Below are 13,849 nucleotides of genomic sequence, written 5' to 3' on the forward strand. Positions count from 1 at the left end.
AAACGTGTTATAATTTCACGTTACCCCAGTTTTGTCAGAATAGACTTTTCGTTTTTCTGCACAGGATTGTGGGTAAAGATAGTAAAATGCTGCTTTCACGTACTCCGTGAACCCTCGTAAACAAGAACGTACATCGATTAACACTCACCTGAAGCTGTCGTGTAAAAAAAAAATCTGCCTCATGCTCCAGAGAAATAACAAGAGAAGACTTTCCATCAGGCACCAGCATTAATATTTAAGTCTGGTATTCTTATATTGTCTGGGGAATAAAGTGGTTGAAAATCCCACTTCTGGTCTTTTCATCAGTAATTGCCAGCGTCACGATTTTTTGGGATATCCGTTGAACGTAGCAGAAGAAGATGGCTGCGCCGTGTAGAAGGATGGCGAGTCGGCCTCTGTTACAGCTTCTGTCTTGTTTTAGCAGGACGGCTGTTGGGAACACGGGGTTTCGTCCGTTTTCCGGCACTTCTCTTTGTCGGGCGACTTTGCAGACCAAAAGTGTGACGGAAAGAGCGAGTTCTCCGTGGACTTTGATGGCGGCGGTGTGTCTGCAGAGGCTGCCTGTCATTTCAGCGGAGTTAACCCCCTTAGAGCAGCGGTTCAGACAGATGGTGCAGCAGGTACGTTTGCTGGGCTGAAAGAGGAGCAGACTGCGATGTAGAGAAAAATAAAATCATTTGTTAAAACATATTTCTGCCGTAAGTATGGTGATCGATTACAGGAAGAAATGCCCACATTTCCCACCATAGTGTTACCTAGAAATCTGTGACCTATGAATCATCTTCTTAATTATTGTACTTTAAATTGTTCTCACTTGTTGTAAAGTCGTGTTTTATCAAATTGCTTGCGTGTGTGCGTGCGCGCGCACGCGTGTTTTATGTAATTAACATTCTCGGTACTCGATGCAGCATTCAGCACATCTTATTGTCTTTAATGAGCGGTTTATTGTTCATTGTATAAAATGTCAGAAAGTAATGAGAAATGTCCATCAAAATTCCCTGAGGCCCAAATGAACACATTCACGTGTTTTTTTTTTCTGACCAAGCGTCACATATACAAATATGTTGTGTTCACTGTCATAGAAAGCTGGGAAACTGAGAAAAGTTCTTATTGCAGAAGCTGGTACCAGTGAAGTTCTTGCCAAAAAAATGGTTTATCAATCATCAAGATTGCTTCCATTTAATGTGCTGCTAATCTACTAATTGATTAATCATCTAATCATTCCAGCTTTACAGTACTGCGTGGGGAAATAATGAAGCTAGTGTGGGCCGCTAGTGGCTCAGCAACAACATTTTTTCACTCATATGTCATAAAATATAATTCTAACACGTTTCTGAATCTCTGAGGAGGCCACAGCACAGTAATTCCAGTATATCTAACCTATTCCATTCAAAACAAATTGAAACTAATTAGGTGTTTCAAGTGTTTCAGTTTTTTCATGCTCATTCATTTCCATTAAATTCATTATTGTAACATATAATGAATGCATATGCTTTCAAGTGTCATTCTACATAAATGATGGAGTAATACATGATTATCATGCTATTTATTTTGTCCATATTTTTCTTTGGCACTAACATTTAATGTTGCTGTGCCCATCTATGTTGATATTGTGACATCAGCTGTTGTAGTTAAATGTTGAGCGAGTGTATGGGGAGGGAAAAAGGGGTCAATGTCAGCCATTTTTCTCCACCACAACAATCAAATGACACAGAGGGAGAATTTCCAAATTGAAAAATATCCTGCTGTTTGACACGGAGACCTGGCCCGACTTGATTTCAGATGGAGCTGGAGAAAAGCCTGCTGTCGGACCACGAGCTGCGGCTGCTGGAGGACGCTGAGAGGATGAGTCGTAAGCAAGCGGACGACTATGACTCTGATGAAGAGGACGACAGCAGGAACCCAGATATCGTGTTGGCTCAGGACTTGGAAGACGCCTGGGAACAGAAGCTGAAGAACTTCCAGCCAGCACAGAGGGTCAGAGGTCAGTATAGGAAATGTATGAAATCTTTCATTGGTGGGGTAAACAAGTAAAAGAATATACACAATATGAGAATATACAAAAAAATTACAAATGTGTCTGCTGACATAGATGTGATTGTTGGTGAAATATTGAAATACTCTGTCTTTCGCTAATCAAAAACTTTATGGGAAACTCAGCATACAGCTGAGTTTGAAGTAAATCTCTGATGAGGGAAGAGCCTTGTGTTACTCTCAGTGCTGGATTTTGATGTTTTCTGACATTCAGAAAATCAATTTGCTCCAGCGTTTCCAATCTGCATTTCACTCCCTGTGACATTTCAAAAGTTTGTGAGAATTTTGCTCGACGGTCACAGAGAGACATAACTGCTGCGAAGCTGCTGACGGTTCGGTCTCTTGTTCAGCTGATGTAGATAAGGACGTGACCTCAGTGGAGCGCTGCCTGAGCGACTCGCTGGTTCTTCTGGCCGAGCAGCAGGTCGGCAGTGAAAAGCTGTGGCTGCTGCCTCAGACTCAGTGGCAGGAGGGAGAGACGCTGCGACAGACGGCCGAGAGAGCCCTCGCCTCCCTGCCAGGTAAACATTTAAACAACATGTTTAACTGAAGCTGCTTATATATTCTGTTAGTCAGTCAGTATATAAAGTTTTTATTCTAAGGTTTTAACTATTCAGTGTTTTCATTGTGAATTCTACTGAATCACTGAAAAATGAAAAATCAAACCAGTTTCTTCATTTTTTTCAGTCTTAAGTGCAGCTTCTTAATGCACAGAGATTTACCAGTAACCGACTTTGAAATATATTAAATTACTAAATAAAATGTTGCTAAAAAGAAAACCGAACAAGTTCAGGTTTTCCAGGCGCTTTTCCTGTAGCTGTGGTCAGGAAGAAATGATTTCAGAGATAGACAACGTGTGTTCCTATCAGAAATTTGAAGCCCCCCAACAGTGTATTTAACCAAATGATATGGATGTGATATCCTTTAGCTGTGTATTGAGTTACTAACCTTATCCCCATAATGTAAAGCAACAGTATAATACAAGGACTATATTCACAGAATTACTGGGGCATACCTCAAAGAGCCACGACATTAACACCTTAAAATTAAACTTGCTGCAGTCAGATATCAGATTATCTTGAAAACAACTCAAAATTTCACTGCTCTCTGAGAGAGACCTAACACTTATTAACTCTGGGATGTATTACATTTGACTTTGAATTAATTTACAGTGAAAAATGGGAAGAAAAAAATATCAGAGCGTCTTGTTTTTCAGGCTATTTTTCTTTAGCTGTGGTCTGTAGAGGTGGGTGATACTGCCCCATGTGTAGAGCTTTTATGTGATTGTATGGAAATATATGCACAATGCCACATTTAATTCAGAGCTTTTTTACTAGATACTCAAACGTGCTCAAGTGTTGCACATAGGAGTTTTAATGAAAGGTCTGTTTGACATTGATTCATCCGCAAACTGAGCCTTTTGTCTAAATACAGTTCATAATTCACAGAAGTAGAAATGCCAGGTTCCAGTGGAACAGAACAGTGAACATAATAGGATTATAAAGTCTGGGGGAAAACTGTTGAATAGTGTCCTCTGTGCCTCTGGAGGGACATTTTTACTGAAGTCTTAAAAAAATACCCCTGATGACATCATCAGGGGTATTTTTTGGTTGGGCTTGAGAGCAGAACACCTACATTATGAACTGAGGGTATGGAGTTTTAAAGATGAGCTCATTTAACAGGTTGGGAGTGTCTAATAAAAGATGCTTCTGAGTTGCATTATGGGTATGGCATAATGGGTATGGTTATAATGTGCTTCAGAACCATGGCTTAAGGCAGGATAAACGGTACCATCCATATAATAAATATCAGCTGTTACATGTTGTGTTATTATCGACACACTTTATTTCCTGCATTCTTACTGTATCTACATGCTCATCACTTTGGCTGTAATCATACAGAGTTATCCTAAAGATCATTAAAGGTCGATGTGATTTTATCTTAAATAGCTCTGCTGTACTTAAAGTACAGTCATCTGTATTATCCACAAAAAAGGGAACAAACCATCCTTAATCCTCCAACCCGCATCTCATTTACATACACAGCGTTTTTAGACCAATCATATTCCGGTAGTTGGCTCCGAGCTGTCATCTCCACTTAGACCCCCTCTGATGTCAGCTCTAGGTTAGGCTTCAGTTCATGGATCAGCTGCATAATAAGCGCCTGACAGGGAGGAAGTTAAAGGTCAGAGGTCGCAGCTTGCAAATGACGGAACAAATATTATATCCGGTGACCCTGAAGTGATCCCTCACACAAGATATTTAACATCAGCTGCTAAACCGGCTGCGTCTTTGTATTTTTATTCAGCCTGTGGTGGATCTGAGCTTTTAAGCTCTTAAGCATTTAAATAAAAACGGCAGTGACTGAATATCTTAAACTGTTTCACAACATTGCTCATGAACTATTAATGTGACAACTCCATCAATCACTTCCCATTAAGACTTTCCACTTGACATTAACGTGTGCCATTTGGTGCACGGTTTGATTTAAAGTGTCTTACAGTAGCAGGAGTTGATTCATTTTTAATATAGTTGGACTGAGTGGGGACTGAGTCTCTAACACGGCCACGTTGAGTGAACTGGGACCGTGGGATTTAGATGACACGAGATTAGATTAAAACTTAATTGAGAGAAGTGTGTTGTTGCCACAGCAGAGAACGAGTAACAGAGTATCAGCTTAATATAATACTTAATTACAGCAGTCAAACACTGATAATCCAGAGGAATACAGCAAAGTAGAACTGCAGCATCATGTGACCTGTACAGCTGCTTAAAGTTTCGAAACAGCTGCACTTTAATTCACCTTTTGTCTCCAGCCGCACAAACTCACAGCTTGTTCTCTTCACGCAGCAGCTGGTTTCAGGGCGACTTTCCTCAGCAACGCCCCCTGTGGAGTGTACAAGTACAAACTGCCCAGAGCTGCTCGGACAGAAAGCTCCGTGGGAACAAAGGTGTTCTTCTTCAAAGCCATTGTGTCAGACAGCGGTCCCCCCGCAGCCCTAAACTCTCATTTTGTGTGGTTGAAGAAAAGCGAGCTGCAGAGCTACCTGAAACCAGCATACATGATGAAGGTCGACCGCTTCATCCTCGACCTGTGAAACCTAAACATATACCAGAGACACTGACTCACAGAACAATATTTATGAGGCTCAGATAGTTATCTTACCTGTCGTCTTGTATCATAGAAAGTTCTTTCAGTCATTATGATGTGTATGTTTCATTGTATAAATAAACAGTTTTTCCACACATATGGTGCATTATGGGTGTTCAGTTAGAAAAACCCTCAGTTCTGACTTGTATCACCAGGTAATATCTAAACCAGTATGTGTAAAACATCTTCAGAATGGTCCTAAACTTTGACTTGTGGGTAAAAAAAAAAAATAAAAAATCTTAGTAGCTTTATAAAAGGAAGCGTGCTCATTTCTGACTGCAGTGTCTCCACAGGGTTGTTAAATAGGGGCTACAATTATGTCTACCCAGAATGCCCTCAGTCAAGCAGCCACTTAAGCCATTAACAGGCCTCCAGAGGTGTCATATCATAGATCTTATCATAGCTCTTGTATCTAACAATATATTTTCAATATAAGGAGAAACTCAAGAGAAAAACCTGATCAAGATCATTCCCACTGGTTATGTTGGCAACGTCAGATATGACATTTGAGAAATTATTCATAAAAAAATTTAAAGTATTTAAGGAGTGAGAACTGTTTGTGGAGGACCAACAAAATGTTACCTACATGCATTTATTCATTTATTTTTACAGAACGCAGGGTTTAACCTAAAAATCTAAATCAAAGACAATATATGTAGAACTGGTTTCATTTACCATTTGTAACATGTTTTCATTCCGTTACTCCTTCAAACCCACCAGATTCTCACTAAATTCTTCTTTAATTTAAGATATTTATGAACAATATCTTAAACAGTGTATATTTATGTTGTCAACATAACTGTGTAGGAATATATTTCAATATGTTAGATATGAAAGCATTAGATACAGTAGTTAGTTTTAATCACTGAAGAATCTCATGTAGACTTAACTAAAAGTTGCTTTAGCTTTGTTATGCAAAGTTTCTGAGTTCTACTGTTTACCTAGAATTTTTTGACTCACTAGTTTAGGATCACTCTGAAGACACTGTCTTGGTGGTTTTATGCATAATCAGAAATTCAGAGGCTATGAGAAAGTTGCAGTTGTCTTGCTTTAAGTGTTTGTTTTTTTTTTTCAGAATTGCAGCACTTAATGAGCTCACATCTAGCCCTGAAAACTAAATACCAAATGTTGCTGCTGTTTTGAGTGAGTGCACACTGTGTGGGCAGGTGATGCTGGAGATGAACTGTTGAGCCTCGGCAGCAGGCTCGGTTCTCATGGTCCAACAGTAGATGGCAGTATTTGCACATCAGCACCAGAGTGTCACTGTGAGGGACTGTGTAATTATGCCTGTGTGTGTGTGTGTGTGTGTGTGTGTGTGTGTGTGTGTGTGTGTGTGTGTGTGTGTGTGTGTGTGTGTGTGTGTGTGTGTGTGTGTGTGTGTGTGTGTGTGTGTGTGACTTCAGAGGGGGACTGCAGAGAGAGCTTTTCTGATCAACTTGGCTTCCTCTTACTGAAAATATCCATCATAGCAGGCTAATGTTCCTTTGGAATAGCTACGATAATTCGTCTTAGGTAAGAGCATTCTGATGTTCCCGACCCATTCTCTGCCTGCGATCAGCCTGTTCTTTCTATTTGTGTCTGCTGGGACAAGGAGTTATTAATGTTGTAGACATTGGCATTAGATTTTTCCATCTTTATTTTCAGGGATTGTTGAAAGCCAGCGGCTCGAGCTGTTTGTGAGATTGGCTGAGTGCAATGCAGCCCCGCTCTGTCAGACGAGACGTGAGGTGTGAAGGTCAGGGCGAGCTGATAAAGGCCATTTCTAACTGTTGGACAGTTTGGACACAGAACCAGACTTTACTGTTGTGCTGGCTGACAATGCCCCCCCCACCCCACCCCCACCCCACCACCCGCTGCCCTCAGTCCAGTTCTGATACCTAACATCAAATCAAAGTGTAATCACAGGTACAAAAAGAGCAACAGTCACTGCTTTCATCTCCAAGGTGAGTCTGACAAAAGTGTCTTTCCCCAGTTTGCAGTGAGAGGGCCCTTGAGGTAAGACAACTGGCCTGGGATCAGAAGGTCGCCCGTCTGATTCCCGAAACCACCGTGAGAGTCAGTGACTACCTTAAACCTGTACCCTAGAGCAAGGCACCAAACCTCCATTTGTTCTTGTGGATCTGCTCAGAGGAGAATAAGAAAAGACAAGTAGCTGCTCGTGGGATTTGACTCTATAAAGACTTAAGGGACATGCCACTAATTCTACATGTCAGAGCCAATTTACTAGTCATGGGGGGTGGGACTCAGCTTCAGTGGCTCTGGAGGAGTTTGGTCAAATCTCAGAAAATAATCCCTGGCGACATCATTTAGCAGAGTCTAACTCAAAGACCTTATCAAGTTGCATTATGGGAGGTGTAGGAAAGGATATCTCCACCTCTGCTTCTTCGATTATGATGATTCTTTTTAAAAATCGATCTCTCGTAAGTCCCCCGGTCTTAAGGGCAACGCTAAACCTCAGCAGTACTCTTTGAAGGGGCACTGCACAGATTTCACACATGATGCTTAGTTTACTAGTTATAAGGAGAACATTATGGTGACTAGCTTAAAGTTAGGAACACTTATGCTCTGCTATTTCAGATTTAACCATTGTTCTTATAATATGTCTCTTGTAAAATAAGTGTTGTGAAAGTGCAAAAACAACAAAACATTTTTGAAACACTGGATTCTACATCTCCCATAATGCACTGTATGACTTCCCCTGTATGTTAGGACACAGAACATATGATACTACTTTCAGTTTTCAGCTTTCTTCAGGTGAGTTAGCTGAACCTTGTGTGGAGAAATAAAGTGAGATGTTTTTCTTATTTTCCAGAATAATTAATTTATTCTGTCTGAACAGAAATTAGCAAGACAAATTTGAATCTGTGTACAGTTTTTTTCTGTTGGTTTCTGTAATTGTGAAGGGCTTTTCCCATTTGTAAGATCAACAAATATCAGTGTCATTCATCATATGAAAGTACAGACGTGCAAATGTCAGAGAACCTGAACAGGTTAAGACAGGCAGAGGTAGACGACTTCACTCCAGTAAAGTATCTCACCTCCTCTTCCTGCCAGAGGCTGGCCCACAGTCTACCTCTTCATCCAATTAGATAGCAGATGATAGCACCAGGATAACAAATGTCAAAGGAAAGGTCTTGCAGTTTTTCACCACTGGAAAGGGTAAAAGAGAGATGGTAAATACCGAGGACGAGGTGCGTGGCTCAGAGGTGGCTGATGGTGGCTTTTTAGAGCAGCCAATGTTACTACCACTGCTGCACTGTCACACTCACACTGTCCTCGCTCTCACTGGGGATTTCAAACTGATTTTAAAGCAGCCTCTGAATTTTTTAACCTTATTCTCATGATCCTTTGAAGTTCAATGCACAGAGTGAGGCACTGCCAGGCTGAGGGGCTCAGCTCCATTGGGGTGACCCGTGCTAATAATAGTGCACTCACTTATGGCACTGTCAGGCACTATCAGGGGTAAAAGCTTCCACCAAATGGTACGCTGCATCTCCTCTTCCGTGACGGTGCTGGTGGATGCAACATCATGTTCGTATGTTGCGTAACAACTCTTAAATAAATATCTATGAAAATACAGTATGCTGTATAGATCAAATCTGCTCACTTTGTTGCAGTTTGGCAGGGCAGCGAGATCGGGCTCAGAGCAACAGAGCACACAGTCAAACTTCTCCACTCTGTCAGTGTCATCTGTAGTTATAAACAAAGCCTGGCTCCAGAAGACGGCAACCATCTGTAGAAAACAGGGCAACTCTGTTTGGACTCAACTTGATTTAGTGAAAATAAAGGACTGCTCCACAGCTCCACTCACATAAAAAATACAGCAACTCCCCCCTCCACCCCAAATGTGTTTACACCATGCAGCTTTTTTTTTTTTTTAACTTTATGCAAATCTCTTATGACTGAGTGGGACGTAAGCAGGCCAGTCGTTCACAGCAGCTTACCACAACGTTTGATAAAGAAGCTTATTAAGACTCTTTATGTAAGACACCATAAAGCACAGGGACACGCAGGTACAGAAAAGTGCGAGGCTTCTGGATCCCAACCGAGCCGGACCACCTTGAGCGCCTTAACCACCACCCGCCTTAGTTCCACTCTCCCAGTAAACTCTACCAGCACTTCACTGTAGTTCTTGCCCTTAATCATTCAGTGACAGTCAGCTAGGCACGCACACTTTCAGCCCCATCCTGCTTTGCCTTTACACAGCTGCACACTCTGAAACAGACACCTGCTGTGGGAGTTTTGCCTTTTTGCTAACCCCGTTTCAAGTGCAGTCACTCACCAGCGTTCCTACAACCTAAGATTAGATTAGATTCAGCTTTATTGTCACTGCACACACTCAGTTCCTCTACAAAGTAATGCAGTTTACCATTGTAGTAGATATTGTAAACAGTAACAAAAGTGTATATAAAGATGTATAAAAGTAAACGAATGCAGGCTACAGAAGTGCACAATACTACCCCAGTGCAGACCACTCTGGCAATCACATCGCAAACAACCCCTTTCTACAAACAAGCACAGCATTGTGTAATCTTCAGAAATTTGCTAGTTTCAAAATCTAACGGGTTGGAACCTCACAGTTCTTGAAGCAAGCACAAAAAACAGGAAAATATCTGACTGTTACACTAGTGAAAAGAAAATAGCCATGAAAATTCAGAAATTTCACATACAAGGGCTTTGAAATACATCTTGGTGGGAATTAAAGCCCTGAAGAATTCATGTTTTTCTTGATAACAATAAATATTCATTACTAAATGAGCAACAATCCAAGCTACGACCAATTTCTTTCTTTATTAATAAGAGCCTGCCAATCAAAACCACAGCTAATCTGCTTTATCAGGACTTGGGTGTAGTTTGATTAGATTCAATGGACAGTGTTGCTGAACACTGTCCAGGTGACCCATTGGCTGTCATCAGATTCTGATTGAGATGTTGCTGAATCCTGATTGGTGCACAGAAGAACATGACATCACCTTAATCTAACTGAATCTCGCCCACTTTAAACCAACAGACACAAACACTTAGATCTCTCATTTGAAAAAGTTTGGCAGAAAATGCTTTGTTCATGTAGGATGTCATTGCTTATAATGAGAAGCTGGTTAAGTAAATAGGTCCCAGGGCCTTTAAAAGCCAAAACCAGGACTCAGTAAGACTTTGACAACCTTTATAGAAGAGGTGTTCAGGGTGAGGAGCTTCCCCAGGAAGATATTCTGACTTTCCTGAATTGCTTTTGTTTTCAGTGCACTCCTGCCCCAGAGTATAAAACCCTAACCCACTACTTCTACCCCAGTAGTTTTACAGCCTCAGAACAGAGTATATCTTTGCAGTGTTTAGAGAAAATGCAACAAATGCAGTTCCTGCTGCGTAGCTTAGGACTTTCTAACAGCCAGGCTGGCAGACTGGAGGAGGAGGAGGTGGTGGGAGGAGGAGCTGGGATGAGGTGTCGTACACTGTGATGGCTGGGATCTGTGACGGAGCGGGGGGTGATGTGAGCCATCTGAACCCGTAGTCTACCATCCATCATGCCAGAGAGGCACCAACAGGGGCAAGCAAACAGAGAAAAACAAATAAAAAAAATGTATTTTGCGCCGACCTGTTGCTCTTGCCGAGGTCCTTGCTGTCGCAGAGATGTGATTTTTCTGTCTCACCACTGCCTGGGAAAACATCTTCATCTCCAATCACGAGCAGACGGTCAAAGCAGAGTATATTTTCCTGGATGTAAAAGCTGTGGTGCCGTTCGGGGAAGAGTGTGGTGTAAATTGTTGAGAGGCAGGTTGTAGGTTTCATCCTCGAAACAGGCCTCTGCAATATTTCATGTGTATTTGTGTTGAAGCTATTGTACATGCACTTTAGAACAGCATTTAAGATATTTTTAATGGTATAAACCTTTCAATAAAATGTACAGTGTTTATACAGGTTGGTGACACTCATTTGATACTGTCTAAAAAAACTTGAACCACGTCTCTATTGTCCCAGTTACTCTTGATAAACGACAGGACATGTCTTAGACCAATGAAAACTCTTTACACTGAGGTCTATTTGATCTAGCATCTTTTTTTTTTACTTTTAAATGACTACTAAATGTTTTTTAAATAAAATACACTTTACCTCTGTTGTATTGAGGTAGTGGCAGAAGTTTTAGAGGAAAATATCCTGAAACCTCAGCACACAAAACTGTTGGATAAGGCTAAAGTGAGACTATCCGCTGTAAGAAGAAATTAATTCATATGTCTGTATGCTCTAATGTTGGCTAATCTTAGCAAGCTTTAGGAAGATGCCATGTAACTGACATTAATGAGTACATTCGCTGACTTTGTCCGTGGCTGCTGTTCAGCAGAAGTTACACAGTCGAGCCAAAAGCAAACTGTGTAAAGAAGTTAAGAGGCAGAGGTCACAGCACTCGAATGATCCAGACTTCCACAGAGGAGTCATATACGGGCTAATATCAGTGATAAATGGGATTTTTTTCTCAACCATGCATTTTCATCTATAAAGTGCTTTTATAAAAGAGAAAAAAAAAGACGATTTAGTTTAATGCTGAAAAATGTAAATGTGTGAATTTATGCGTGAACATGGATTTATGAGAGGTGATTTATATGCGCCAGTAAGTGGACTGTGATGCCGTATCTTTATTTGAAGCAACGCATTAAATCATCAAACTACATGTTCGTATTTCACTTCAGGCTGTTCCTGCTTTGTGTGAGTCCAGCTCCAGTGAATCTACATGTATTAGGAAAGAGTGAGAGATTGTGTGCGATGTTGTTGGGAAGGAACAGTTGGAGACGGCAGACGCTCCTCCTGCTTCCTCCTGTCCCAGTCTCCACTCTGCAGGAGGAAGCTTTAGTCCTCCACACCTCTATCTATCCTTCCTTCTCGCCCTCTTCCTTCCCATCCCTCCTTCCATCTCTCCATCTGAAGCTGTGTATCACTCAGTCATTTGCCTTATGAATATGTCTTAGGTTTTTAGATTTGTTTCTTTTGCATACATGGTGTAGTTTACATGTTTTATTTTTATTTCTTAAGCTTTTCTAAGTGTCACAGTGGATAGTTGAATGTTTATATGATATAAATGTCTTTTTGTCTTTTATTTATTTACTTATTTATTTCTTCTTTTATTTCCTCTGTCTTTCTCTTTATAAACCCATCCAACCCTCCTCTCTCCGATCCCTCTCTTCCTCATGCCTTCCAACACACACACACACACACACACACAGATCCGTTCATACTGTGTCTGGCAGGCAGACCTCCGGCCTGCAGGGCGAGTCCTCCTCCCCTCCTCTGACTGTCTGGATCTGCCACCTCCTTCGTATCACCCAGATCCTTCCCCCTTACCCTGGGAGCTGTCAATCCAAAACAGGCTGTTGAGTGGGTTGGGTGGGGGGCGGAAGAGGATGGATGGATGACAAATGTGGTGTTGGGGTTGAAGGCGGGGTGAGGAAAAAAAAGAGTGTGAATGGACAGCAGGGGGGTTAAGGTCACATCCTGCTGCGCGGTAAGATGGCATCGTGTCAGGACGGACAACCCCTCCGCTGACCCCGACTTCCTCCATCACTGTCACCCCCTCACAGCACTCCTCTTCCTCTTCTTCGAGCCTGCAGGCCGTCCGATTGGCTGCTGGGGTTAGCAGTTCACCACCAACCACCAGCTGGCCTGGAGCGTCATCACACCTCCGGGTCACTGGTAGCATATGGAAGGAAGGCTGGAACAAGTTCAATACTGTATAATAATGTATAAAGAGAGGAGACGGAGGTGTTTGATTTTAATATGATCAAAGAGCTACAAATGTGGTACAATTGCCAACACAAAATCAAATCAGATAAATACAAAAATGGAAACCTCACATTTGATACAGGCAGTATGTTCATTTCGTACTGTTTATATTTATTTGGCAGTGGCTTGTGAAGGGGTGAGTCCCCTTCCAAAGACCTTTCTGATGACGATCAACAGTCCCTGAGGGGATTTTTGAATGGCTACACTTTGGCAGCAGCTCCTCTCTGTTGTCCCCTGGGATTGGAGAGACAACAGCTGCTACAGCAGGACCAAACATCTGGCAGAAAGGTAGGAAAGTCAAAGTCTTGTCCAGAAGGTTGTTAGGAGAGACAGTGGCACGGAGGATCATGTTAGACGGTGCTGTCATCGTTAACAGAGACTGCAAACAGCATGGCACACTACTCCCCAGACGGTAAAGTCATCTGTATCTTTCCTTCAAAGTGCTGCGGAACATCTCTGCAATGATAAAAGACACAGTGGTTCTGATAGGAAGGCCTCAGGGACTATGTTAGAGTGTGTTGCATACTGCATGCACGGTGGCAGCCGGCGTAGAAGGACCATTTTTTTTAACTGCCTGCCTGCTTTTAACTACTGCTACACTTCAGCTTCTTCCCCAAGAGGAATCAACAAGAAAATGTAATTTCCATTCATGTATTTTAGCCTTTTGTTTGCTGTGTACACCTTTAGGGTCACATGTGAGTCATTAAGGTCATGTGACAGTCATCATAGGCAAGAGGTAAGGTGTGATTTGTGGTATTGAAAAATAAATTTAAAAAAGCCTGTGATTGCATGAAAGGGGGCATTTATTTTTACTTGATAGTTGAGAGAAACACTGTTACCGGTTGCAAGTCAACACCTTGAAGATTTTGCGAACACAAGGACAAATGCAAATTTT

At 41.7% G+C, this 13,849-nt stretch overlaps 1 protein-coding gene across 2 annotated transcripts; it reads left to right on the top strand.

Moving 5' to 3' along the window:
• The first annotated feature begins 353 nt into the window (after positions 1-353).
• mrpl46 (mitochondrial ribosomal protein L46) lies at positions 354-5,298 on the top strand. Of its 2 annotated transcripts, none has more exons than XM_041037051.1 (4): positions 354-620; positions 1,783-1,984; positions 2,385-2,555; positions 4,884-5,298. In XM_041037051.1, the coding sequence occupies exons 1-4, from the start codon at positions 360-362 to the stop codon at positions 5,129-5,131; spliced, it is 882 nt and encodes a 293-aa protein (XP_040892985.1). In that variant the 5' UTR covers positions 354-359; the 3' UTR covers positions 5,132-5,298. The 2 variants fall into 2 exon arrangements, with proteins under 2 accessions (XP_040892985.1, XP_040892994.1); XM_041037060.1 differs by having other exon boundaries at positions 4,887-5,298.
• The last annotated feature ends 8,551 nt before the right edge of the window (positions 5,299-13,849 follow it).

Source organism: Toxotes jaculatrix, chromosome 1, assembly GCF_017976425.1.
Source record: "Toxotes jaculatrix isolate fToxJac2 chromosome 1, fToxJac2.pri, whole genome shotgun sequence".
In the NCBI taxonomy this organism is placed as follows: domain Eukaryota; kingdom Metazoa; phylum Chordata; class Actinopteri; family Toxotidae; genus Toxotes; species Toxotes jaculatrix.